This window comes from Coturnix japonica, chromosome 1, assembly GCF_001577835.2.
Source record: "Coturnix japonica isolate 7356 chromosome 1, Coturnix japonica 2.1, whole genome shotgun sequence".
NCBI classification, from domain to species: domain Eukaryota; kingdom Metazoa; phylum Chordata; class Aves; order Galliformes; family Phasianidae; genus Coturnix; species Coturnix japonica.
This window is the reverse complement of record NC_029516.1, coordinates 57,984,002-58,010,345: the sequence shown is the minus strand read 5'-3', so window position 1 is coordinate 58,010,345 and position 26,344 is coordinate 57,984,002. Positions and strand designations below refer to the sequence as shown.

The following is a 26,344-nucleotide window of genomic DNA, read 5'->3' as shown; positions in this document are numbered from 1 at the left end:
ACAGCCAGCAGTGCTAACGTTATGTGATTTTCCTACCCATCAGAGAAAATCAAATGAAATAATTCATAGCATTTTGTAGCAATTGGATCATTCTGATGCACATAATAGCGTAAAAAGCTATGTATACTGATACCACAAGAGAGAAAGTAGTTAGCTGACTGACGAAATTTATAATCAATTGCTACGGGAGAGAAGAAGAAAAAAAAAGGTTTTTCTGCCTACCTGCGTATGTGTCTCTAGTTTGCATCACAATATGTAGAAAGCTGTTTTTATACGAGGAAAGGTTCTCAGAAACACCGGTTTAAATAAATTCTAGTAAAATATTCAGCTGGAATATAAAGCAAGAAATTCTTATTGCTGTGTCTATACAACATAAATAGAATGCATCTCCAATGGGCATTCTCCTGTATATGATCACTTTGTTTTCCTTCTGATTTGTGTGGAAGCAGTACATTTACTTTTCACTCAATTCAGTAGCCTTAGCTATTTATTCTGTTTTATCTGCCTGCTGATGACCTGATCCAAGACTCCCACAGTCTTCGGAGGGCTTTGAATGAAGCCTTTGGCTGAGGAAGCAAAAGTATGCACACGCACCATGCTTTTTGAAAGCATGGAATGGATTCTGCTACCAGGGCAATTCCTCTGCTGAACTCTCACAGACAAGCGTGGTCCGTCTGTTTGTGCTGCAGCAGACGGCGGAGGTGTGAGCCCATGGTGGGTACAATAATATTGTGAACACTTGTTGTGCATTCCTTACACAAAGAAGACTTTGTCATATCATTCGCTCTCAAAATACCTTTTTTTTGTTTTTATTGTGATTTCAGATTTTGCGTTGGAGACAAATTTTTCCTGAAGAACAACATGATTCTGTGCCAGACAGACTATGAGGAGGGTTTGATGAAAGAAGGTTATGCACCCCAGGTTCGCTGATCTGATGCCGCACCGTTAAGAATACAAAGCACTATGTTCTTTTATCTTTTTTGCTCAACATGTATATAAGAAATGACACAGGAACCTACTGAATAGCGTAGATATAGGGAGACAGAATGGTCGCGTGAAATAAAAGGCGGACTGCATCTGTATGTAGTGAAAATTGCTCCAGTTCAGAGTTGAATGTTAATTAAAAAGGTACTGTACATACAGCTGGATTCTTTTGCTTGCTATTGGGGTTTTTGTTTATTTGTTTGGGGTTTTTGTTTTTTTGTTTGTTTCTTTTTGTGTCACTTGGCATGAGATGTTTATTTTGGACTATTGTATATAATGTACTGTAATATTTGAAGCACAAATGTAATACAGTTTTATTGTGTTACCATTTGTGTTCCTGTTTGCTTCTTTGTATTGTTGCATTTAGTACAATCAGTGTCTAAACTTACTGTATATTTATGCTTTCTGTATCTATCAGCTATTTTAAATGAGCTGTATCTTTCTAGTAAAAGGAATTAAAGAGCAAATCCCAACCATTATGCTATACGTAGAGCTTAAGAATACTGTTTACATTAAAACTATTTAGAAAGCTAATAACTCCAGCAGCACCTGCTGCTATTGATGCTATGGTTAAGGGTCTATCAGCACTTCTGTTATAAGCCTCTATTTTTCAGGGGTTAAGCATCTGCTGTTTAATTGCGAAGATTTTCCTCAAAGAGCACTTTTATTTTACTACAAAATTTTGAAAAGGAAATCTGACTGGTTTGGGATATATTATAAAAGGTACAAAAGTTAATGATCTTGGGTGCTGCTTTTGTGCCCCTCAGGCAATCAGAATGCCTGGATTTGGTTTTTAATTTTGCTGTAAATTAAGTCCTAATGCAAGCCAGTGCCTCTGGGTATCTTATTATATATATATATATATATGAATAGATATGTGTTATTTTTCTGAGCACGTTTAATTTGAGGGCAGGGAGAAAAGGGAGAGTACTTTGTTTATGTGCATTTCAATATATATATATTTTTTTTTTAATTCAGTGGGGTTCCACTTTCTTTCCTCTCTCTTTTTTTAGTTTATTATTTTTCTTTTTTAAAGTTGGGGTTTGACTCTGAAGTTTTCTAGGGCTGTGTCCTCAGCAGACCCCGGAAAAGACTTATACTAGAAGGCACTGTAAGCAGCCCCCTCCAGGGGTCTATTTGCAGGAAGGAAAGGACCCTGAGCTGGCACTAGGAAAGTGGCTGCTCTCTGCGACCCGCCACAGTATGTGCCGAAGGTAATTTAAATGCTGATGCAGGTGGGACAAAACTTTGAAATACTGGTACAGAAGGTGAAAGCTACCACACTCAAACCCACAAGTACTTAATTCCCAAGAACATCCCACAGCTTTGTCCCATCAATATTGGCAATTAAAATATTTCTGACCGAGGTAGAGTCACTGCTGACACCTACTGTCGCCAGCTGGCCCATTTTCTAGGAGAGGTGGACCTGTGTTTTTAAAGCCACGAAGCTATTGCATCAGCAGGATGTCCTTAAGTGCTCATACCCCTGACAGAGCTTACAGGTGTTTGGCATTGGAAAGCAAGATGAATGTTTAAAAAGCTGTTACACGCCTATTTAATTCCTTTCTCTTTGCCACTGTAATCTAGCCCACCAGGAAACAGCCTGCATTTAAAAAAACAAAACACTAAAAAAACAAAAACAACAAAACCAAAAAAAAAAAACCAACCATCCTATATCCTGTGTTGCTATGAAGCTGGGCATTTTTGTTGTTGTTTTTTTTTTTGGTTTAGCCTGAGAACCCTCAACTCTGCTGAAGTTCACTGCTGTCCTTCCCAGCTCTCCCTGTCCTGTTGTTTCAACATGTTTTTCCTGGGGATGGGGAAAGAAAGGCTGTAATGCAGCAGGGCAACTCATTTAGTGTGTGGTTTTGAGTACACTGCACAGTGGATTGAGTTAGAAATGGATATTTAGTTCTAATGACTATTGTTATTGTGTGGTTTTGTTTCTGGCTGTGAACCCTTTTAAAAATAAGCTTGACTTATATAACTTGGCTTTACCAGCAAGAAATGAAAAGACTTATCAGGCTGTTCTTGCTAATTGGAAGAAATAGTTTCAGAAAGCTTTTTAAATGAAATTTAGCCCTACTTTGAGAACTCTCTTCCTCTCCACCAAAAATACAAGTCTCTCTTCCACTCTGTTCCAGTCTCTTAATGTCTTTATGGCACCAATGCAGCAGAGGTACTATTGGGCTCTTCCAGGTAATCTTCAAGTGCAATAAATATCTTGTCCTCTCCATGAAGGTGAGGATGTCCAGAAGGTGAAAAAATATTACCTTACTTTGATTCCAATTTCAGCCACTGTTGTTTATTCCAGTTAGAAGCCAAAAGGAGTTCATTTGAGATTTCCACTGGTAGATCATAGGCTTGATAGAAGTCCCTGGTTCAGAAATAGGGTTGGGGAATAGGAAATAAAGGACCTTAGTTCTGTCTTCGACTTGCTATATGCTTAGGCAAGTCACTTAACTTCTCTGTGCCTCAGTTGCCCCCATCTGCCACATGGGGCTAAATACATACACTGCTTTTGTAAAGCAGTTCAGCTCTACAGAAAATCAAGAGCTATGCATGTAAATGTTACTAACAGCATTAGGTTATTCTGGGAAATGCAGAGCATTCAAATGTGCAGTAAGTAACCGTGGATTTGAGGTAGGACAGCGCCAAAACCATCTGTTCTGCAAGAGGTTTGTTGGGGATGAAGGTAAATACATACTAGCAGAGCTGTAGATGCTATAGCACTTGACCACAAAGTGCAATTGCTCTGCATGGGGTAAATGTAGAGAGTGAAATGGGAAAATAGCAGCTCATTGCTACATGCGGTGTTACTCATATGTACATGTGTGCATTTTGTGATATGTTGCTCAATATGGAGAAGAGAATGGTGGTCCTGCTACAGAGGGAAAAAGATTAGTCTCAGAGCTCTATCAGTCCTAGCTGATATGCAGATGAAGAAACATTGGTGTGCATGTTAGAAGTGCTGCAATGTGATCATATGGCATTACTCTGAGCACTCTGATCTTCTGTATCTTAATCAGTTACATATCTAGAATTAGTATGCAGAGATATAATATAAATGTAGACTTGAGGTAGGTCAAAGATTGATTACATTTCTTCCTGTATTTCAAACTTACATCTTGCCTGGCTGTTAAAATAATAGCTGGGAGTTGATAAATTTAATGGAAACATTTACAGCACCACAGTATAATATCATAAGACAATATTAAAAGAGACTATCTGCCAGACCGCCATATTGATCTTTTTGATAGAAGCCCAGACCACTCCTTTGGGTTTTTTCTTAGCTTTCCTTCTCCATCATAGTGTGTGTCAACATTCTCCATTGGTATATAGTAAAATGTTCTGCTACTGACCATTGTTCAGTGTATGCTTATTTGCCAGACAAGATTGCTTCTACTTGCATCTCCTGTCTTTAGGGTATTTTATCTCTATATCTACATTTCTCTAAGTTTAGCCAGTCCAATAACGGCAACAACAAGAAAAACAACACTATTATACTTGAGCTGCTGTTTTTTAAGCCACGTGGAGAATTATTATAACCTTGGTTTTTCAACTGTAAAAAGCTGCTCTGCCAATCACAACATGCTGTGTCTTAGTGTGCAATGCATCAGGATGGCCTGGATTCCACAGGAGCTGTGAGCAGGGCTAAGGAAGTCGATCTGTTTCTTAACTGTATTTTTATCTTGCTTAATTATTTTTTTTTATTTTTTTTTAATATTAGCATATCATCATGCCTCTTCCTGCCACCCTTGCCACCCTCTTCCCCGCCCCCACCTCCCAAATGCTCAAATTTATGCTCGTGTAATGTAAATAAATAAAATTCATCCTCCACCCCCCCCAAGTGTTCCTAATTGCCTACATTTAAAATGACTTGAGGAAAATAGATTGAAAAGTGGTCAGTGAGAAGGGAGAATGTGGGGAAAAGAAACAAATAAACAGGGACTCTGGTAGGATTTAGCCTGTATAAAGTACTTTAAAGGCTTTTTTCTACATAATATACAGCAGCTTCTTATAATTTTCTCAGCAGTAGGTAGTTTACAGTCATCTGTACCTAGAACAAATCTTGTCAAAAATGAAGGTCTGTAGTGATTGCTGGGTATAATTTTATACATTTAGCTGATTCTTCTGAAAGCTTCCACTGTGCTGCTGTTGTCAGACTAAATTATCAATTTAGCCATTTGTTGTTTAATGAATAAAAAACTCCTATGGCATTGGAGATGTTGTGGTTTCAATAAATCAAAAGCTTTAACAACTCAAGCTACAGAAAGCAAAGTGTGTACTGTATATAAGAACAGTGTTTTTATTCTTTTAAATACCACTTTAGATTAAAAAAAAAAACCAATTACATATTCACTTAATACGTTTCTCCTACTTCAGTCCAATGATGCAGACCAAACCTGTTTACTGTTCACTTCAGTACCTTGCAAAAGGAAACCAAAATACAATATGTGCAAGGTAATAGGCCATTAGCACAAACATGCTCCCAGTAAAAATCTTTTGTGTAGGCACCCTTTCTAGAGGCTGCCAATTGTGGGTGATAGAAGTATTATAAAGAAAGTGATTTTAATACTATTTAAAGCATTAAAAGCTTCAGAGTATCTGTTTAAAACCTTAAAGTAATGGTTGCACGTATCTAATACCTTTTAAAATGCCCTTCTGCTGATTTATATTCATCCTCAACCTGCTAATAATGAGTATACATAAGCAAATACCATCTTCCACCTATTCAGCGTGTCATTGGTATGAAAGCCCCAGAAAATATCTCACGTAATCAGCGTGTTCAGAGAGTTATCTAGCACAAATTACTCATTAACTCAATAGCACATAATAAAAAAGAACATCAATTAATTAATGAGTCACCCTCAGATCACTTTGATTACAACACAGCACTGTTGAAACAGCAGTTATAAATGGAGCTGCCTCTCTTTATTCATTGTTTGCAATTGGCCCATTATTTTGCCGAGACCAGTGTCATATTTAACACATGCCTGCAGGTAATTGTGTGATTAGTTTCATAAATGGAGATGCAGAGGGAGAACATGAAGCAGTCGCTCTGCAGGCGAGTGGAAGGGGTGGGAATGCAGAGCAGTTCCTGGTAGCTGCAGTGCCAGCCGACTTCCATGGCACAGAGGAGGCCAACCTCCTGGTTGCAAGCTGCTGGCCACAGGTTAGCACTTAGAGCTGCTATGGCCAGCCCTTATTTTAAAGTGAAGATCGCAAAGCCCTGTGCTCATGCCTCTGACTTGGGCCTCCCAACATGCTGTGACACAGTATTTCGTGAATGGGAGTGCTGAGGCATGGAGGTTCAGCAAGCTTCTCAACACCACACAGCCAGCCTGTGCTTTTTGAACCCCACCATAGCAGGACTTATAAGGACCCTCACACCACCATCAGAACATGAGCCTTTCCACTGCTACACTTGGAGCAACACACGCATACTGATCCTTGATTCTCAGAGATGGATCAGAGAGAGAATAGACCAGATCTCTGAAGTTTATTTCTGGTTGATTGCATGTGGTGAAAAATGGGCTGGGGAGGAGACTCAGGAGTGATGATTATTTTTTTTTTTTGTTTTTAATTAATTAAAAAAATAAAAGCTCATCACTTAAAGTTTTTTTATAAGAAAGATTAATAAAAGAACACAAAGTCACCACCTAAAGTTCCTAAACTATCTTGGTTAAATTCCATTCCAATAAGCTTATAGTGTAATTATAACAGTTCCCTTAGGTAAGTAAGAAACATCTGTTAGTAACACATAGCAGGTGTTAGCAATTACACATACTGATTTTTTTAAAGTGTTTTTAATTAAAAAGAATTCTGTTTTCTGAAAAGGAAAGCACAGTAAGTCCAAACAAGCTTTTGTCTGTATGGCTCAAGATCATGTAATATGCAAAATGATAAAGGTAAAATCAACTTAAATTAGCAAAGGTTTGTACATTTGACTCCAGATTATTGCAATCGAAATGAAATTGGGATTTGCTGCATTACTATAAAGCACATAACATTAGTATTCTAAGCTGAGTCTCATCTAATGTATGAAATCCATACAGTTCATGTAATCACTGAACACGTCTAAGTGCAGTGTTTGGAGCTAGTAAGATTGCTACCATAGAGCAAAACATTATAGGTGTTGTAAGACAGCAGCAAATTGCAAGGAATTCTAAATAATAGTTTCTTCAGATTCCCTTTTGTCCCACCATGGGGAAACTGCTTCTAGATCATGTTAGAGCAAAATCAAACTATGTTGTCTAATTCTTTTGAAAAACTAGCCAAGAGAAATTTACACTTAACGATGCATTATGCTGCCCCATTGAGAAATAAGTAGGAAGGGCCACCTTGGAAGGCCAACTATTTGGAGGTGTTTTTAATACAAATTAAAAGATAATGAGACAACATATTTGTGTCCCTGTCCTGCCACCACCTCTCCCCGTAGATGCCAAGTTGATGACATCAGCATGTCGGGATTTAAATCTCGCCACAAACATTCACTTTTCCTCTCACATAAACTACCTAAGCAAACTAGTCGGCAATGAGAGTAGGAAGCACAAGCATTAGTGCAATATGGATCTACCATCATGACCAGCTGGGATCCAGGATGTGTGTGTTTGTCATTTTACGAGTGTTGCTTTTCTCGGAAGTGTCTCTACATTCCAATGCAGGAAAGTAGTCTTTCTACCAACAGTCTACAGCACTGTATATGGCATTATTTTTCTCCACGTTCTTCACAGCAGTTTGATTTCTCTGAAGAAACGTATACATGGAATAATAGACAGGAAAAAACCTAACAGAAGATTTATCAAAGAAATAAAAATGTCTATATATCTACTCACTCCTCTTTAAGAGATCATATTTTTAACATTTTTCTGCTCTTCAAAAGCTTAGTTTATATCCTGTGTTCTGTGGTCATTACTAAGCATCTTCATTGGTTATTCAACATCTGTAAAATTTATTTGAGCTCTTCTTGATATCACGGTCATTAAACCTGCTGTCAGATGTATCCAACCAAGACACTGCTGGTATAGTAACAGCTTTTTGGATGAACAGAATAAGAAAAGTATTATGGGCCTTTTAACTTTTAAATTAGTAAGAAGTTTAAGCTACTTAAAAATGCTTACTTTGTAGCTTATTAGCCATGTGTGATTGGAGTCTAATATCCAGGTATTCAAACCAGATGCCTCACAGTTAGCCAAATATGAGAACTGTAAACAACAATAATAATTTGCCAAAGTATTTTTATATTTTCTGTTGAAGTAGAGCATTTTAGCACATATTGTACAGTAGCCTTGTGACAATAAGTACAAATTCATTAAAAAGAAGAAGAAAAAAAGAAGAAAAAAAAAAAGAGAAGATAAAGCAAGGTGGGATGGTGTTAATAAATGCTGAACTAACAAATGTCTTTAATTTAGAATGACAACCTCACATTTGGTCCTACAGCCTCACAGACATCATGTAAATGATAAAGTAGCATCAGTACTACTCAATCTAACTACTCAACAAGGGAGGCAAATAATAGCACTGAACCCAAGTGCTTGACTGTTAGATAATGTGGCAACAGCAGCATAAACCTGAGTCCCAGTGTGGATTTTACTCTCTGTATCTTTTACACCAAGGCAATGAAGTCCAAATGATAAAGCAGTCCTCCTTGTGTCCTGCCTACTGCCAGCTTAGGCCTTCCTGGTATACATCTTCCCGTCTTACTGAACTCCTTCTAACATAGGAGTTACCTATTTTAGTACTGCGATGTTCTCATAGTATCATGAACTACTGACATTTTCTACAACATGCAAATCCCTTCAAGCAATCTGCACATTTCTGATGAGCATCCCACATGTCCATACACCTTTCCTTCTTTAATTGAGGGTACCTGCTCTTGAAGTCTGAAAGTCATCTGGAAGCAACTCTGCATAATTGAAGTCATACTGTAGGATCATCATGCTGGCATTTACTGGGAAAGTGAAGCAACATGGAACTATCATAAAATTTCAGGGCTGCAGTCACCCTTGTCTCATTGTGTAGCATTGTAATAGGAAGTTTATAGAGAGGTTGGATTTTTAAGGACAAGCTGGGTATCAATTTGTTCCAAAGTTTTTATTGTGCTAATGAACTGTAACAGCTCTAATCTATTTTTAGATGGTGGCATTTCAAGTCCCTCTGCTCCTCAGTTCAAAATCCATAATGTGGAGATAATATACCACTTTTCTACCTCACAGGATCTGTGAGGGTAGTAATTGTGGGAATTTGCAACACAGCCAGCTGAGCATATAAAATACCTAAACAGTAGAACTGCAATGTATGTACTAATTCTGGCTTAGGAATTCTCCAAAACACTAATTGCTGGAAACTCAAGAAGTACTGGAAAAAGAATTGTTCCCTCTTTTCCTTATCAGAGTTCCAAACCACCTTTTAATAGTCCCTGTGAAAGACAGACACTTGGCTAGATGAGAACTTTGGCTTGACCCAGAATGGCCATCTTACATTATATTCTTCCCCGAGGTGTTACAAGAACTAATGTGGTGCAAAAGAATGAGAGGCAAGGAAAACAATTGTAATCTATACAATTTATTTTCACGTTCACTATTATTCTTTTACAAAGTGGATGCCAATTATCCCTGCCTGCTTCTCAAGCCATTATGAATTGGTTGATTACACAAAGCAGAGGCAGATGAGATGTGAACTGAAAGATCTGAAAGGGATAGTGAATAAAATCCTTGAGGCTAAACTCACAGATGAAGAAAATGCTGAATCCGACATATGAAGAGATGGTACCTTCAGACCTGCTACTGCTGTCTTTTCTTACCTTCCCGAGGCAAAGATAAAACCAAACAGATCCACGAGTGTTTGAGCCTTCAGGACATCCTTGGTGGGTTCTCTCTACCCAACCAGCAATGCACAGAGATCACTGGGAACAAGTATATTTTGTCTCTTTCGGAGGACAGAAGAGCAACCAGAACAGTGAGTATATCTACTTCAGCTGCTCTCTTGCCCAGCTGTGCCTTTCACAAGCAAACCACTCAGTTCTGTTAACACAGTACTGCCCAACACATAGCAGAAGAGGTTACTTCTATGGGTGATGCTATCTCCCTGAAAACGCAAACGTGTGTATAAAATCCAGACCTTATCCACACCTCTTTCTCTTCCCAGCTCCAAACTGATATTCCAAAATCTGATGTTTACTTCTTCTTTTATTATTGCTCACAATTAGTTGATTAATTCACTGGGAGATAGGGATAGACCAAAAATCTAATACAGACTCTTGCTTTGGACACACCACTGATCACACACAAGGCCCATATAAATCAGATTCATCTTCACTAAAATCAAAAGGAGTGCTGCTGCTGACAGCAGCAGAGATATGATTTTACCTCTGGGAAGAATAATGGATGGCAGAAGGCAGCCCTCTGCCATCCTACATCAATTGCTTGCCACAGCCCCAGCTCAGCTTTCTGGCTGGTCCAAGCAAGCAGCGTGCTGCAGAAGGGCTCAGAAAAACTCAACTGGAAGCAAGCTCAAGCCTCAGCAAACTGACTTCCCCTGAGCCAAAATCTGAATGTAGATTTTTGGAGCTGAAAACTCACTGTGATAAGTTATCATGGCCCCTTATCTCTGTTGAAGACATTGAAAAATAGTCTTCCTTGAGGCTTCTCTTCTCTACGCACATCTCTCTCCCTCCAATTAGACTTCAGTCCATTAGGTATTACTAATCCACACACATCTGTGAACTGCACCTTGGTTTATTTCCACAAGCAGCAAAGCAGCCCAGCAAGAACTCACATACAAAGATTGAGCACAATCAGATAAAAATAGGAAATCTGACTTTTAGTAGTCTTAGAGCCTCTCATGCTTTAAACAAGCAAGTCAGTAAAAATAAGCACTTCCAAAATGAAGCTGTCAGACTTTGCTGTAGCATTTCTAGATATTTCTGTCCCCCCTGCCTTTGTCTTGCAGTCCTCTACCCCCAGGACAACACAGACAGTCCATTAGTTTAAGACATCAGCAAAAGGATGTGTACAGAAAGACACTGTAGTCAGAATGGGGCTGCAGAGGGGTAGGCACATTATTTGCCCCACATGAGCCCTCAGGAGCAGTTTTGGTTCTCATCAGCCCGGGCAGGAACATTGCCACCAAGGCGCTTTGGGATTTGACTCGAACAAAAAATGCTGGGAAACAGGAGTTTGTTAGTGATGTACTCTGTGCCTTGACCTTCTGTTTTTGACCTCTGGATATTCATTCAGACGTATTTTCTCAGAACTGAAGTTGTGTACCTCTGCGTCCTTCCTCTCTTTATCACCCTTCTCAGTGCCTGGTCCCAGCCAACCCACCAGCATGCAGCTGAAATGCTTAGGCAATGCCTCTGGCTGCTTAGAATGCAAAGGCACACAAATGATCAGTGCTATCAAACTTTTTTATTTTAATATAAGCTAGACAAGCCCCAGGCATATTTGCACCTGCGATTGCTTACCTTATCCGTTGCTATGCCCCATAGATCTGCTTGTTTCAATTGACCCTCAGGCAGTAACCCTCCAAACATATCCAAATTGTTCTCTGTTTTGTGTTAACACATTCTCAAATCAGAGATTTAAGGTCCTAATTTTCACATTTAAAAACTCAGTGTGCAGTCCAGTCTTGTTTCTGGATAGAAAAATCACAGTCTTGTGTTGTACAGATTACATAAGCTAAATGAGGTTGGGATTTACATATGCAGAAGACCCATGCTAAACAAGAATTTCTCAGTATCACTTAACCAGTAGTCAGAAAAGTTCAGATGCAGAGAGTTAACAAAGGAAAGAGCAAGGAGGAAAATTTAGAGAGGAATCACCATCTGACGGGTGAATGCATTTTCCCAAAATCACATCAGTCAATACCTATGAAAACCAAACTCTTGAGAATCCCCTTTTGCAGACAGTGGTTAGATTCCAAGGTTAGACTGTTCAGAATTGCCCTTAACTCCATGGGATTATCCCACAATTTCTTCGTCTTCTTTATCTTTAGCAAAATAACTTCTCCAAAAACAGCATAATGTACAAGAAAATATTTTCAAAGAAAATCATAGAATCCTTAGAGTTGAAAGAGACCACTAAAGAACATCTAGTCCAGCTCCCCTGTGATGAACATGAACACCACAGATAGATCAGTTTGTCCAGGGCCTGATCCAGCCTCACCATGAAAGTCTCCAAGAATGGGGTGTCAATCACATCTCTGGGCTAACACCGTCACTGTAAAATATTTTTCCTTATATCTAACCTAAATCTACTCTCTTTAAGTTTGAAACTATTTATCTTTGTTCTATCGGCACAGACCCTGCTAAAGAGTCTGTCCCCTTCTTTCCTGTAGCTCCCCTTTAGATACTGAAAGGCCACTATCAAGTCACCTCACAGTCTTCTCTTTTCCAGGCTGAACAGCCCCAGCTCTCTCAGTCTGTCCTCATAGGAGAGGTGTTTCATCCCTGGTTCATTTTGTGGCCTTTCTGCAATGCACTCCAGCATGTCCACATCTCTCCTGTACTGAGGACTCCACATTTGGACACAGTACTCCAGGTGAGGCCTCACCAGCACAGAATAGAGGGGCAGGAGCACCTCCCTGACCTGCTGGCCACGCTTCTTTTGTTGCAGCCCAGGATAGAGTTGGCTTTCTGGGCTGGGAGAGCACAATGCTGGCTCATGACCAGCTTTCCATACACCAGTACCCCCAGGTTCTTTTCGGCAGTGCTGTGTTCAATCCTTTCATCCCCCAGCTTGTATTGGTAGTGGATGTTGCCTAGTATCAAAATCAGTTTCTACTCTGTCAAAAATACAAGGTCCTGACTGATCATTTTATGCCTGACCCAAAGGAGTCTGTTGTATGGATGTTTCAACTTGAAATCCCTTTCCACCCCTTTTTTTCTAGCTTTGCTTCACTACCATATATGAGGCCTCACCTCCTGGTCAGAGCTGAAGCAGACAAGGGATGACTCTGCCCCTCTGGAGCCAGTTAAGAGATATTTTAACTGGAGCATCATGTAGGTATCTTCATTTTCTTTTCTCTTTTCTTTTTTTTTTTTTTCTTTTTTTTTTTTTTTTTTTAAAGTAGCAGCTCTGCATTATTGACTTTTTCTTTTATGTTACAATACAGAAGGATATTTTTTAAATGCCAAAGAGATCATGTTTTTTAGTTTGTTTTTCCCTTTGCCAGAGGGACTAAGCGTACGTTCACTTCTTTGTTTCCTTGTGTTGCAATCTGTTATGTTGTTATTGAAGGCTCAGAAGAAGTTCCTGTTTGCATTTCCTTAATTGGGCTTTACATTTTTGTAAAGGCAGAGAGAAAAGATTTCAGTGAGTTTTTAAGACAGCAACCTCTGTAGCAAAAGTCACAAACAGTGATAACATAGTGAAACCATCTGAATAGATGTGTCCTCTGGGAAAATAAATGATGGCTGTAGTACCAGAAACCAGTTCCTGCAGATGTGGAGACTGGGGTCTTTCTACTGCACAATGAAAAATCCTTCTGCTGCAGCTACTCTGCCCTTTACACATACCTTCAAAGGGGATTATATTTTAATGCAATTGATTAATAGATAAGCATTTTATGGAACTGGCACATCTTGCTTTTTCAGAGCAGGCAGCCGCAGATTCTAATGATAGGAACATCCTAATTTGCTTTATAATCAAATAACCGGCTCTTATTGTGCATACCATGAATATGCTCATTTAGGCCATCAAGCAGCAGAGTATATAAGCTCGTAATTGACTTTAATATGTGAAGAGTAACATTAGCTGTAGCTTCACAGGTTTGATAACATCAAAGTAATGTACGAATTGATATGACTGGCACAAATTGGAATATGGAAAGTCACCATATTGGGTCAGACTTCATCATTACCCAGCATTCTGCCCTTTTCGGCTCCTATCAGATTCTTTACAGCCTTCTTTCTCATACCATAGGTCACAGTGAATCAAAGAAGGTCAAGAAGGATTAGAAAATCTTATTTTAAAAAAGTTTTAGGGATTTTTAAATAATTATAAAACTAGATTCTGAAAAGCGTAAGACTTTAGGGGGGAAAAAAAAAAAACCAACAAAACCAACACCACTAAGTTTATTGCTAGCAGTAGGTCAGTCCTCAGGGGTGGTGGAATGAAATGTGGTAGTAATTATCAGCACCGCATGTTTGTAGTCATTAGGGATAGCTAACTACCTTTAATCATGGCCAAGGTTCAGTTCCCTCAGGCCAAGGGAGACAGCATTTACACCTGCAGCCAGTAATTACAGCTGCTTGCACTGCTGCAGCAAGGGGATGAACTGCTGCTAGTAGGGCCTTCAAGCTGTGGCCTGGCCCAAAAGATGCCTGTTTTGCAAAACATCCAAGATGCGGTGCTCCAAAATATGGGAATGTTGCAAGCACCAGAAAGTGAGGCAACACATGTCTTGCTGTACATCTTGTCTGGACCTCTAAAAGCTTAAGACTTGCTAAATCCATGATGTTTGATGTGATCCCAAACCTCCATATGCCAATTCTGACATACTGTGTAAATTCTTGGCCTATAATATCTAATCTCCTACATGACACTTCCTACCGAGGTGTTGTATATACAGATCTATTCTAAGAAGTATAAAATATTAATGTATTATTAGATTTTCTGCAAACTTAGTTTTTCACCATAAAAAATACCATCCCAGTGAAATTTAATATTGCATTTATAATTTTTAATTTAATTGTTTATCAATTAATGTTTTTATCACCATTTCACTGTTATTATGTGAAAGCCAGCATGTTCAATCCAAACCTTCCTCTTAAAAATTGCTCTGAAGTAAATAAATGTCAATGTTAATTGTAAAAAATGAACATATATATATATTTTACAATTAATTCATTTGAATTGGCTGAAATGTTTTTAACTCAGAGTTTGAGCAGTGTGAGCTGGGGTTTTCGTTTTTCAAAGGAGATTATCACAGGTAGTCTTCGGCCCAAAAGATGAAAGCTTTTTGAAGTAATATGAATTAAAATGGACAGGAGAAAACCGCTAGAACAGACAAGATGGAAAACCTTAGCGTAAGATACAGGAATCCATTATGAATATGTATAATGAGTATTTATATACATACATTATTGCTCATATATGCGCTCACATGTTGCTATGTGTGCAAATGCCTACCAGTAGATCTGTTGGGTCCCTTAGGTTTCAATTAAAGACACAAGTGGGAGTTAAAACCACATCTCCTCTAAGTCATTTGTTGCTTACCTTAGCAGTACCATGAACAATATTTGGCATACACGTCAGTCAAGTTTATCCATGATCTCTGCCTTACATAGGGCAGGTCTGAATTGAAAGACTCATCAGTCCGTACTTATATACCTTTATAGTATATTTACATTTTATCAGCCAGGCTGACACAGATCACACAAGAGAATTGTGGTGGTGTGTTGCCTTGGCAGAACACAGCAGGCTGAAATGTTACACCCTTTTCCAGGCAATCTGGGCAGAAATGAGAATTAGAATGAGTCAACACCTTGCATCCTACAAAAACCATTGGAGTGCTGTGAATGTGGTAAACACTACATGAATGTAGGGTAGGATTGAAAATACTGGTTGTGCTAAGCTTGTGAAAAGCTGGAAAGGACTGCATTGCCTTCCTGAACCCTTATACTGTACACAGCCTCAACATTCTGGCATTGAGTCTAAGTTAATGATAATACAGAATGAAAATCTTTTCTACTAATATGAATGGGCAATTCAAAGTAAGTGTGATGTGCAATTGTTTAGTGTCTCCACATGAAAAGATACTTTATTGCTTCTGGCCAGCTTTTACTGGTCACCACAGCGCACGAATATTTATAATTGTATGCACATATGTTGAGTCACTACATATTTATAATTGCAGAGATATTTCATAGATTGTTCAGAGCTGGGCCAAGGTTAGAACATTCCTCATGAAATGTAAAGCAATAATGTATAACCCTTTAACAAAGGTTAAGTAAAGCCCATTTTCGTTTGAGTGAAAGCATTTTATTTATGATTAGCAATATATTTGGCAAAATGTTCGCTTAGCTACTAAAACAAAAGAAGGAAAAGCAAAAAATCTCCCTGAGAAAAAAAAAGCTTTCAGGGTTAGTCCAGTGTGCTGTTATTGTAAGCTGCTCCAAAAGCTAAATTCATAGATCGTGACTTATTGAAGAAGGGAACAAAAAAGGAACCATCCTGAGCAATGAAGGGGTTAATTATTAGACCAGAGTTAAAGGTGTCCTCACAAGTAGGCACTTCATCAAGCAATGGAGTCAGGAAACAAGGGAGAATAGATGAAGGTGCTAGGGATAATAATGATGGCAAGTAATGATTTCCCTAGAGATGATCTGATCTATGGCCACAAGCAAAGAAAAAAGGCTAGAAAGTACTTTAACATTACCTTGGAGTACTTAACAGACTCAAAAGCAGTAACCTGGTGTCAAAAAAGGCCCATCACCCTGCTCATTTTAGGTAAAAGAGTTATGCCAAAGTACAAGAGGGGAATGCAAAATTCACATCTGAAATTAAACAGCTGAAAGGTATGATTTAACAATGCTCGAAACTCAATAAGCCAAAGATAAACAGCAAATTAGATGACTCAATGTCAGGAGGAAAAAACATCTTCCATCGATCCCATCGTCAAAAATTAATCTGCCTGAGAATGCCCTCTGCTCCAATCCCAGAACTGATGAAGAGTGGAGGAATAGAGTAAAACCTATGTACTAGTGCTTCACCTTCAGGCTAGACCCTGATTACAATCTCCTGTGAGACATTTCAGCATGAAGCGCCTCTCATGTTGGGACTGCAAAATTAAATTGAGATCAATACTTTACAAAAATAATTGGGGAAAAATGTTCAGAAGTCGGAGCTGTGCTGTGTGGCCAACAAACATATGAAAGTTCTTTCTTTTTTTTTTTCCCCTTGCTTTTTTCCTTCCCTTCCTCCTCACCTTATCTTTCTGGAGGTTATTCTTCAGGATAGATCAGTTCAAAGGTGTCTCCTGATAATAGTGTTCTTAGAATAGTTTCACTCACCTTGTTAGGGAATTTCAGAAGCAGCAAAGCATTTACAGTGTCCTAAGTGCATTATCCTAATGCCATGTTCTGAATCGCTTCTGCACCCTTTATTTGCCCATTGCTTCAGTCTAAATTTGCATGGCTTTGATTACTTTTGTAATGACTGATTCTGTTTTTGTGGCAAATACATTTCTCATTTCTAAGTGGTGGCATTAAAACACTCAAGAACCTTGTATTTCAGTAAGAACTTTCTGGAGATGTTAACACTTTCATAAAACCAAGTAATGAATTTTACTTTAAGTTAAACTTAGAGTAAAATATGCGTAAATAAAACCATCCAAGTCTTCAGCAGTTCCTACTGCAGATTCTACTACTTTCTTTCTTTCATGTGTTGCGTATCATTGGCTATCATGATTCTTAAAATCCATATATATATGCAAACAGGAAAAAAAGTCTTTTTAATTACTGACTCCCATGATTAATAGAAATGTGGAGAAAATATGGGCAAAATTAGATGCTCTTCAAGTTGTTCTGTGATTTTGCCTGTGTACACAGTTGGCAACAGTTATTTTAGAGCTTATTGGCAGGTTTAGATGTGTATTTAGGATAAGCCAAGCAATTTAAGTGTTAAGATGTGGTATAGGCTGTATTAAATAAATGGAAGTGCTTTTATTATGCTTCAATAATGTTACTGTACAACACAACACAGAGGTAAGGGAAAGGAAGGCAAAGGCAAAGGCAAAGGCAAAGGCAAAAGGCAAAGGCAAAAGGCAAAAGGCAAAAGGAAGGGAAGGGAAGGGAAGGGAAGGGAAGGGAAGGGAAGGGAAGGGAAGGGAAGGGAAGGGAAGGGAAGGGAAGGGAAGGGAAGGGAAGGGAACCTGGAATGAATGCTGAGGAAATATTTTGACGTAGTCATCAGCCACTTGTTTGCTCTCGGCAGTGAGATGTCTTTCAAAATTGACAGTTAAACTCATTTGTTTTGTTTTCATTTGGTTTGGTTGTTTGCTTTGCTTCTTCTTTTAATACAAAATACAATGAAAAAATAATTCAGTGTAAATAATATCCGTACATTATAATCACAAAGACTGCATTTCTCAAGTCGTAATACACAGCAGGAGGTGTGGTTATCTTTAAGGACGGAGAAACGGGGAATCAGTCCTGAGGGATTTTATGAATCATAGCCAGATGCCTATAATCCCCCAGAGGTGTGATTATCTCATGACAACCAATTTTATTGGAGTTGTCTTATTGTAACCACCAAAAAAAAAAAAAAAAAAAGGGGTGGGGTGGGGGGGAGGAAGGAAGGAAAAAAAAATAAAGCATCTTTATTTTAAGGGAGGAGGTGTATTTCCTGCTGGCAAAGAGAGAGAGGCAAAGCCAGAAAAAAGAATGGCAGATCTGAATACTGAGTATCTTCTTCGACTCAATTTGTGCTACCCTAACATAATAATTTCCCTCTTCTTGATCTTTGACTGTAACAGTTAAAAATATTCCTTCTTTGTTTTTTAGACAAAATAAAAAACAAAAAAAAAGATGTTCCACAACTAGTCTGAGCCTGAATCTCAGGCAATTTCCTATGTCGGACTAACTGACACACGTACCAACTCCTGTAGTTTCATCTAGCAGAGAGGGAGCTGAAGTAAAGCTTGGTAGTATTATTGTCTTGTGAACACAGCTGAGTAATGAAGCTGTACGATTATTTCACATAAAATATAAACCCAAACAGATGTTTCTACTTGTTAACTTTGTTAGAAACTTAAAATTTGCAAGATGGCTTGCAAACCTGAGAATATCTGGACTTGATTTTTTTTCACTTTTCAGTTTTTGTAGAATGCTATGAGACTCAGTTTCATAGTTCTGTTCTATCCAACATTAATTAAAAAAAAAAAGGCAAAATGTGTTTGAGAAATGTTAAATACCCAGAACTTGGGTATGTCTCTCTTTGGAGAGCATATAATTGATTTTCCTTAGCAAATCCTAATGACTTGTTTTCTCTCTGCCTATACAGAACACACAATAAATGCAGTTTCATACAGGTATCAACCATATGTACTCCTTTTTCTATGATCCCATTGTTGTTCAAAGTCACTGAGTAGAATAAAATACTCAGAGATCTTGCAGGGGTGCTTCTCAGAGCAGTGGTATCAAAGGGGAGAATTGGGGTATATTATACCTATGCACTCATTCTGCAATAGGACAATATTTCACAGAATCACAGAATAACAAAATTATAAGGGTTGGAAGGGACCTTTTCTGGTCATCTAGTTTAGCTACCCCACTAAAGAAAATTCCCTACAGTACATTGCGCAGAAAAGCATCCAGGTAGATTTTCAGTATCTCGAGAGAAGGAGACTCCATGGCCTATACAGGCATCTTATTCCAGCGCTTTGACACTATTTAAGTAAAGAAATCTTTTCCTCTTGTGCATATGAAACTTCTAGTTTGTGCCAGCTGCCCTTTGTTCTGTTGCTGGGCATAACTGAAAAGAGCCTGAGCTCTTTCTCTTGACTTCCACCTGTTAGATATTTGCACTGATAAGTTCTCGTCAGCCTTCTGTTCTCCTGGCTGAACATTCCCAGCTCTCTGAGCCTTTCCTCATAAGGAGCTCCATGTCCTTAATCATTTTTGTGGCCCTCCACTGGACTCTCCCTAGAAGTTCTCTGTTCTCTCACACCTCCCCCCTTATCAACTCTGCCAGTCATGACATCATAGAAGGCTAAGAGATTGGTCAAGCATGATTTCCCCTTGGTCAATTCATATTAGCTACTCCTGATAACCTCATTTTCTTTCACTTGCTTTGAGGTGACCTCCAGAATAAGCTGCCCCTTTTCCTTCCAAGGAAAAGTTTGCTTTACAGATTTCGTTTTAACGGGATTAGAACCTCTTCTCACAATGCTCAACTGTTCTCCAGAAGCAATCCTGCCTTAACTGTTCAGTCTAGTCAAGAATAGTGCCAAGAATAAAGCTTGTACCCCCATTTATTTATTTTTTTTTTTTCCAGAAGCATAACGAGACAGGACAGTGCCTACAAGAGCACATATAGGCCCCATATGATATCTGAGCTTCTCTGCTGTAGGTGCTATACATACTAATCACTGCCCCCAGGAAGTTTATAAGGTACATAAATAGGACAAAGATCAAGTCAAGATGAGCATTATCTTTAGTTTACATATGGAGAACTGAAACACAGAGAGATAAATCTGAAAGACACACAGCGAGCCTTTGGCAAAGCAAAGTTCTCCTAAATTCTAATCCATTGCTACCTTCCTCCTCTCCTTGTTCTTCTTTGAAAAGCAAGGAGCTGCTTGAATTCTACATACAGAGCTAAACTTGCACTGACAGAAAGAAACAGCAATTTATAACTCACATAGGTCCTTTTCAACCACAGATCTCAAAGTGCACTGTAGAGAAAGGTAACTCTCATTTCATGGAGTGAATTGCTCAGAGAAATGCAGAGGAAATGACCTGTAGTTTCATAGGACAGATGGAAGGTATAATATGGCAGAAGTCCACTGTCCTTTGAACCTAATGGATAGTCGTGGTTTCCCTTGCAGTCTCAGTCATAAAAATGGTTTAGCTGTGGTGACTCCTCCCACACTTTCAGCTATCAGGAGACACAGCCCAGGACTAAGGGAGAAGGAGCAGAGAAAGTAATTTTTTACATCTCCTGGTCCACATCTATCCCCATTCCAGTATAAATTAACTCACCTCAGAAGGGCTCCTCAAATTTACTGTGGCTTTGAATGACTTCTGATCAGCCAGAATAGTGGAATTCTCTGCTTCCTCCCTCTGTCTCAATCAAGGGAATAGAGCAGGGTCATTGTGCCAAACATATGCAGCATCCTTCTTGAGAGGTGTATTCCACACGGGGCGATCAATCTAACCCCGTGGCTCCTTTCCAGCAGCTGAGCCAGCACAATGAGAGCTACACCGGAGCCCAAAATTGAGCACGTTGTCTCTCATTGTGACCAACTTCTGTTCAGAGGAACATGAAAAACTTCCAGATTTTCTACCTCTGTTACACAGGGGCCTGATCTCATCTACCTTTAACAGCCACCATCTTTTAAGTTTCCTCTATTCTTCATAGTGCTAGAAGCAGAAATAGTAGTGGATCTTTTACTTACAAAAGTAGGAACAAGCTGGGGAAAAAGTCCTATGTTTCCATATTTAAAATACTCAATATAACCAAATGAAAGTCATCATTTTTTGAAGAAGTTAGTGCTATGTGTATACAAGCTTATATCAGGCACAGTAATCAGACTGTATATGTCACTTCTTGGTTTATTTTCTTTTCCATATATCTTCCCTGTAAAGAACTTTTAAGTTCCGCATAAAGTGTAATCAGAAAAGAAAAAAAAAAGGGGGGGAGGGGGGTGGGAGGGTTGGGGGGAATTATTAAATAATAGCAGCATCACTCCATATTCTTTCCTCAAAATCAGCTCCAAGTCACACATTAGCCATTAACTCCTTTGACCTGTTCTTTGCTGATAGATAGGTTCCACTTCAGGCTTCAACCTAAGACTTCAGTATCTTCAGCACTAACATAATCTTAATTGTTTTCTATATTTCTGAAAAGACATAAAGGGGAGTTAGAAAGTAGATTATAGAAAAAATACATTTTCAGGGTAAGCCAAATGATCATAAAATCAGCTCTTGAAAACCCCTAGAAGTAAAATAGCATGTGCCAGTAGCAGTAGTAATGGTTTGAAACATTCAAATGAAATATATGCACTGAAGACATCACCATATTATATCCTTAATGTGTTGGGTTCAAATGCTAATTGAGTCTAAGTTGAGAAATCCAAACACAAGTCAATTTTGATAAGAATGTGAATGCGTTTATCAAAAAAGATTTCAAAATGTTGATTTGAAGCCTCCTGGGATTGTTATGGATACACAGAAAATATGAACATAAAAACACAACTCATCTGTTCAAATTTCAACTCCATTCTGTTTGTTTCAATATGCAGAAAATTTCTGCTCCTTGCCACTCTTTTTGCTATTTTACAATGACAAGCAATTTCCACTTTTACCTGACCTGCACAGATTTTCTCAGTCCTGCCTCAGTGAATTATGATATGGAACCAATCAGCTAAACATATGAGAAATAGGATCTTGCATTTCCAATAGGAAAGTCAATGAAGTAAGCTGTATCTAGACTGCAACCACTACCAATGTTGCGATCACAGGCTGGGCTACATCTGGCCACCTCCTAAACTCTTGCCTTGAGGAGAGGTGGCAACTCACTGCTCCTTCTGTGTTTGGGACCATGCAATCTTCTTGTCTTTGGCTGGACTGTACTACCCTCTGTCCATTGCGGTGGATGTGCGACAGCTTCAGTGCCAGGGGTAGTATCCTGTGGCAAGACAGTTCCAGCAAAGAGCTCACACTGGTTTTTATACTGCCAGTACTGAGACTTCCAGCATATTGCAAGATACTGGGAGTGCAAAGGCAGAGAACTTTTACCTTAGCTGGGATGAAATGTTTACCCAGAATTTTACAAATGGAAAATTCCATTTAAATGATATTTTTCTATTGTAAAAGGAAAGGTGGTGAATATTTATTTTCAAGCATCAACTGCTTTTCAATGGGAAAAAAAATAAAAAAATAAAAAAATTTAAAAAAAAATTGAATGTTTTCAACCAATCCTATTGCTATGTGAACACTGCTTGGTACCTCTGTTTAATTTCCATCAGTAACGCAGCAAAAGTCAAGCTCACATCTTGGAGTCATGACAATAAGTGATCTGCCTCTTGGGAATACCTATTACCCTTAATTAATCTAAAGGATATCAGATACAGACCCAAAGAAATCCAGAAATACCTCTCCACTGAAGTGATGAGATGGTCTATAAGACACATCTTTAGGATACAGATCAATGCTTTCATGTGAATATTCATACTCTTTTACTGACTATCATACATCATCTCCAGTGAACGAGTGAAAGCTTCCAAGCAAAAAGTGGTGTGATCAAGCCCATAAAACTATATCTTCATGATATCAATTTATTAGAGAAATTATGATTTCATGAATTTTCACAGAGTCCAAATACAGACAACTTGATCTTGTAGCTTTAAAGTTATTTCATGTAGGTTTTCTTTATTTTACTTTTTCCCATCAGTGAATATGTATACATAGTTTTCACAGGGATTACAGGATACAAGGGACAGTAAGTATGCTTCAGCATATGGTGAAAACATATGGTTGGCTGCTTTTCTGCCTATATCTTTTATTTATTTATTTATTTTAAATTATGTGATTCACATTATTAGTTGAAACCCTTTCAATTTACTTGGCTATAAATAAGACTTAAATTATTCTTACTTTTACAAATATTAATTATTATTTGGGGTTAAGGAGTATGCACAGAACAGGAAAAAAAAGGGGGTGAATTTCCTACTAATGTAAATGAACAAAACAGTATCAGTACCTCAGATCAAAGAACTACATTTTCTGTCATGCAGATACCTTTGATTTGTCATGCAGATTCTGAAACTGTATTCCTCTTAGTATATTCTGCATGACTCCATGAGTTAAAAACCAGGAAGCAATGAACATAGAGGTGTGGGAAATCATGGCATAATGGTTGCTTGTCCAAAAAGGCACCAAGGAATGAAGAAACCCAGAAACCCAGCCCGTGTGCTGCTAAGAAGCCTGGGGAGGCAGGCAGAAGGAAAAGGTCAGGTGACAATTCTGAGGAGACCAATATGCCCCATCTCTGGAGGCATTCAAGGTCAGGTTGGATGGGGCAGCCTGATCTGGTGGGTGGCAGCCCTGCCCACAGCAGAATCTTGGAGCTCAATGATCTCTAAAGCCCTTTCCAAACTAAGCCATTCAATGATTCTAGGATTCTATACTACGTTTCTGTTCAATTGACGTATTTTGATCTAAAACCAGTCCATCACAAGTTGTGTGAGCAGAAAACTTTCCCAATGAATTGGTCTATTTGAAATTCAGTTGAAAATACATTCCTAAACAAGGAATGTTAACATAGCAAATAATTACAAAAACAGTCTGCTATGTGTCATTGTTCACTGTGCAACAGTATGTGAGCCTGTTAGATCACAGTCCGGTCGCCACCACGCTGGTGTTAGCCACTTGAAAATGCTTTCTCTGTCTTAATTCTGCTTTTTTGTTGCTTCTCTGCTGAAGGGCCAGGGACTTGTTGGCACAGGGAAATCTTCCACCCTTTTTGATCAGAGGCTTTCTGTCTGTCACTGCATCTTCTGTAGGACAGGTGACAGTCCTCATTTGGATTGCTACCCAAGGAGATCAGATGCCTGGTCTGAAATCCTTGCTTCAGCACAGACTTCTAATGTGAGCTTAAAGATGACACTTTTTGCCTTTTGCACCTCAGTTCCCTAATGGCAGCACAAGAATCAGAGCACTCCTGTGCCCCCGAGGGCGAGACTGTGGGGAGCTCCGAGGCCATAGGGACATGTCAGTAGCTCAGCCAGGTATAAGGCTTTGATCTCCAGAATTATCAATCCAGCATTTCAAAAGCACTTAACTTACAATGAGATGTTTATTATTTTCAAGAAACATTTCCTTTTTTTTTTTTTTTTTTTTTCTTTTAATAGAAGTTTTATCATTAATTCTTTAAACAGCTTAAATAATCCCACATACAAGTTTTAAGGCTTGATCTTATTATCTGCCTTTTCCCGTAAATTCTATGTTTTGGTGCAACATGAGTTTTGACCAAGAGGCATTACATCTGTGCTGGCAGCAAGTCTGTGGATGTTGATATGCTAGGCGGGAGGTAGGTGATTTTTCTGGAGACATCGCTCACTTTCTCTAAGGGAAAATATGAAATAAAAAAGTATAGAATGACCTTGCACTAATAAGCCTCTGCCTCGAGACAATGATTAAACCTGGTAGCGCAAGGGTTGGTTTATGAGTAATATCAGCTAAGGCTAATGAAAGGATCCCATTAAAAAAAAAAAAAAAAAAAAAAAAGTATAACTTAGGCACTTGTCTGCTCTGAGAAACTCGGTTACTGATATTGCTGTCGTTAAAGTGGTCTAAATTACAAACAGAATGGGATACCCAGGTACTGCTGCTACCTCCTATTTCTAATCAAATGTGTCAACCAGAGGGCTTGGCTATCAGTCTGGCATACTTTAACAGGAGTGAAATCTGGATGTGAAACCTGAGCTTGAACCTAGCTCTAGGTTAAGGATTTTGTTGCACAAAGTTTTCTCATCACCAGCAATACTACCATCAATTCTGTAACTTGTGTGCTGTGACTTGAGTTGGCACCTTCTGCACAAATGCCAGTATTTATCTTATATTTCAGAAAATCACAGAATCACAGAATTGTAGGGGTTGGAAGGGACCTCTAGAGATCATTGAGTCCAACCCCCCTGCCAAAGCAGGTTCCCTACACCACGTCACACAGGTAGGCGTGCAGACAGGTCTTGAATATCTCCAGAGAAGGGCCACCTGAGAACATTTTCACTAGCCTGGTCAGATCTCACATTGCTACCTTGTTCTCTTCATTCACAATACTCAAAAGCAAATTAATTTTCTCAATTTCGTTTGAAAATTTCCATAGAAAGACAGACTTGGCTACTTTTAGCAGTGATTAACACATACTCACATTTCTATTGTGCATGCACAGCAGGTGCGATGGATCCAGGCCATGCCAGGGTTACTGCGCAATGTGCAAATCAGCTGCTGTGCACATGTATGGTAGCTCTGACACATCCAGTAACAAAGGCACTTTCTCTAAATTGGGAAATTCTGCCAGCTTGTGGGAAAAATCAGCTGGACTGCACAGAAGCAACATGAATGACATTATATTCCTATGCAACGATAAGACCTCATGACATGTAAAGTACAGTCCTTGGATAGTACAATTTTGAATTGCAGTGTTGTTGGTTGCCCACCTAAATCTTTCCATGTGCAACTGAGGAAAAAGTAAAAAAAGAAAAAACACCAAGAAAACTACAAATCTATTTTCAGGTTTCCATCAAATCAGCACTATTTTACCTGGAAACTACATATATTTTGTTATTTTAATATTTTTCTTTGAGAATCTGTTTATTTTTTTAATCAGAAAAGTTTAGTGGAAAATTCCAAGCAGCTGTAACATAGACCTGGTATAGCACAGAGCCTGACTACCACCTACAGAAATTGCTGATATGGCAACTGATAACAAAATACCAATTAGCAATTTTCAACATGTGATTGAGATCCTGGAAATCTGCATACTACAAATTGTGTCCAGTCCCAGACGACTGTCAGTCTTTGTGCAAAGAACTACAGTTCAGTCAGGTAATTCTTAGTGATCTACAAGACACCAAAAAACACTGACTAAACATGATCTGAAAAGCCCAACATTTTGAAACTCTTCCCACT

General features: G+C 38.7%; 1 protein-coding gene across 7 annotated transcripts in view; it reads left to right on the top strand.

The window, feature by feature from the left end:
- LMO3 (LIM domain only 3) overlaps positions 1 to 1,470 on the top strand; it is a 58,504-nt gene extending 57,034 nt beyond the window's left edge. For all 7 annotated transcript variants that reach the window (XM_032445923.1, XM_015867854.2, XM_015867891.2 and 4 more), the window contains one exon: positions 825 to 1,470. In XM_032445923.1, the coding sequence (XP_032301814.1) occupies positions 825 to 930 (106 nt within the window). In that variant the 3' untranslated portion in view covers positions 931 to 1,470. The remainder of the gene's footprint in view (positions 1 to 824) is intronic.
- The last annotated feature ends 24,874 nt before the right edge of the window (positions 1,471 to 26,344 follow it).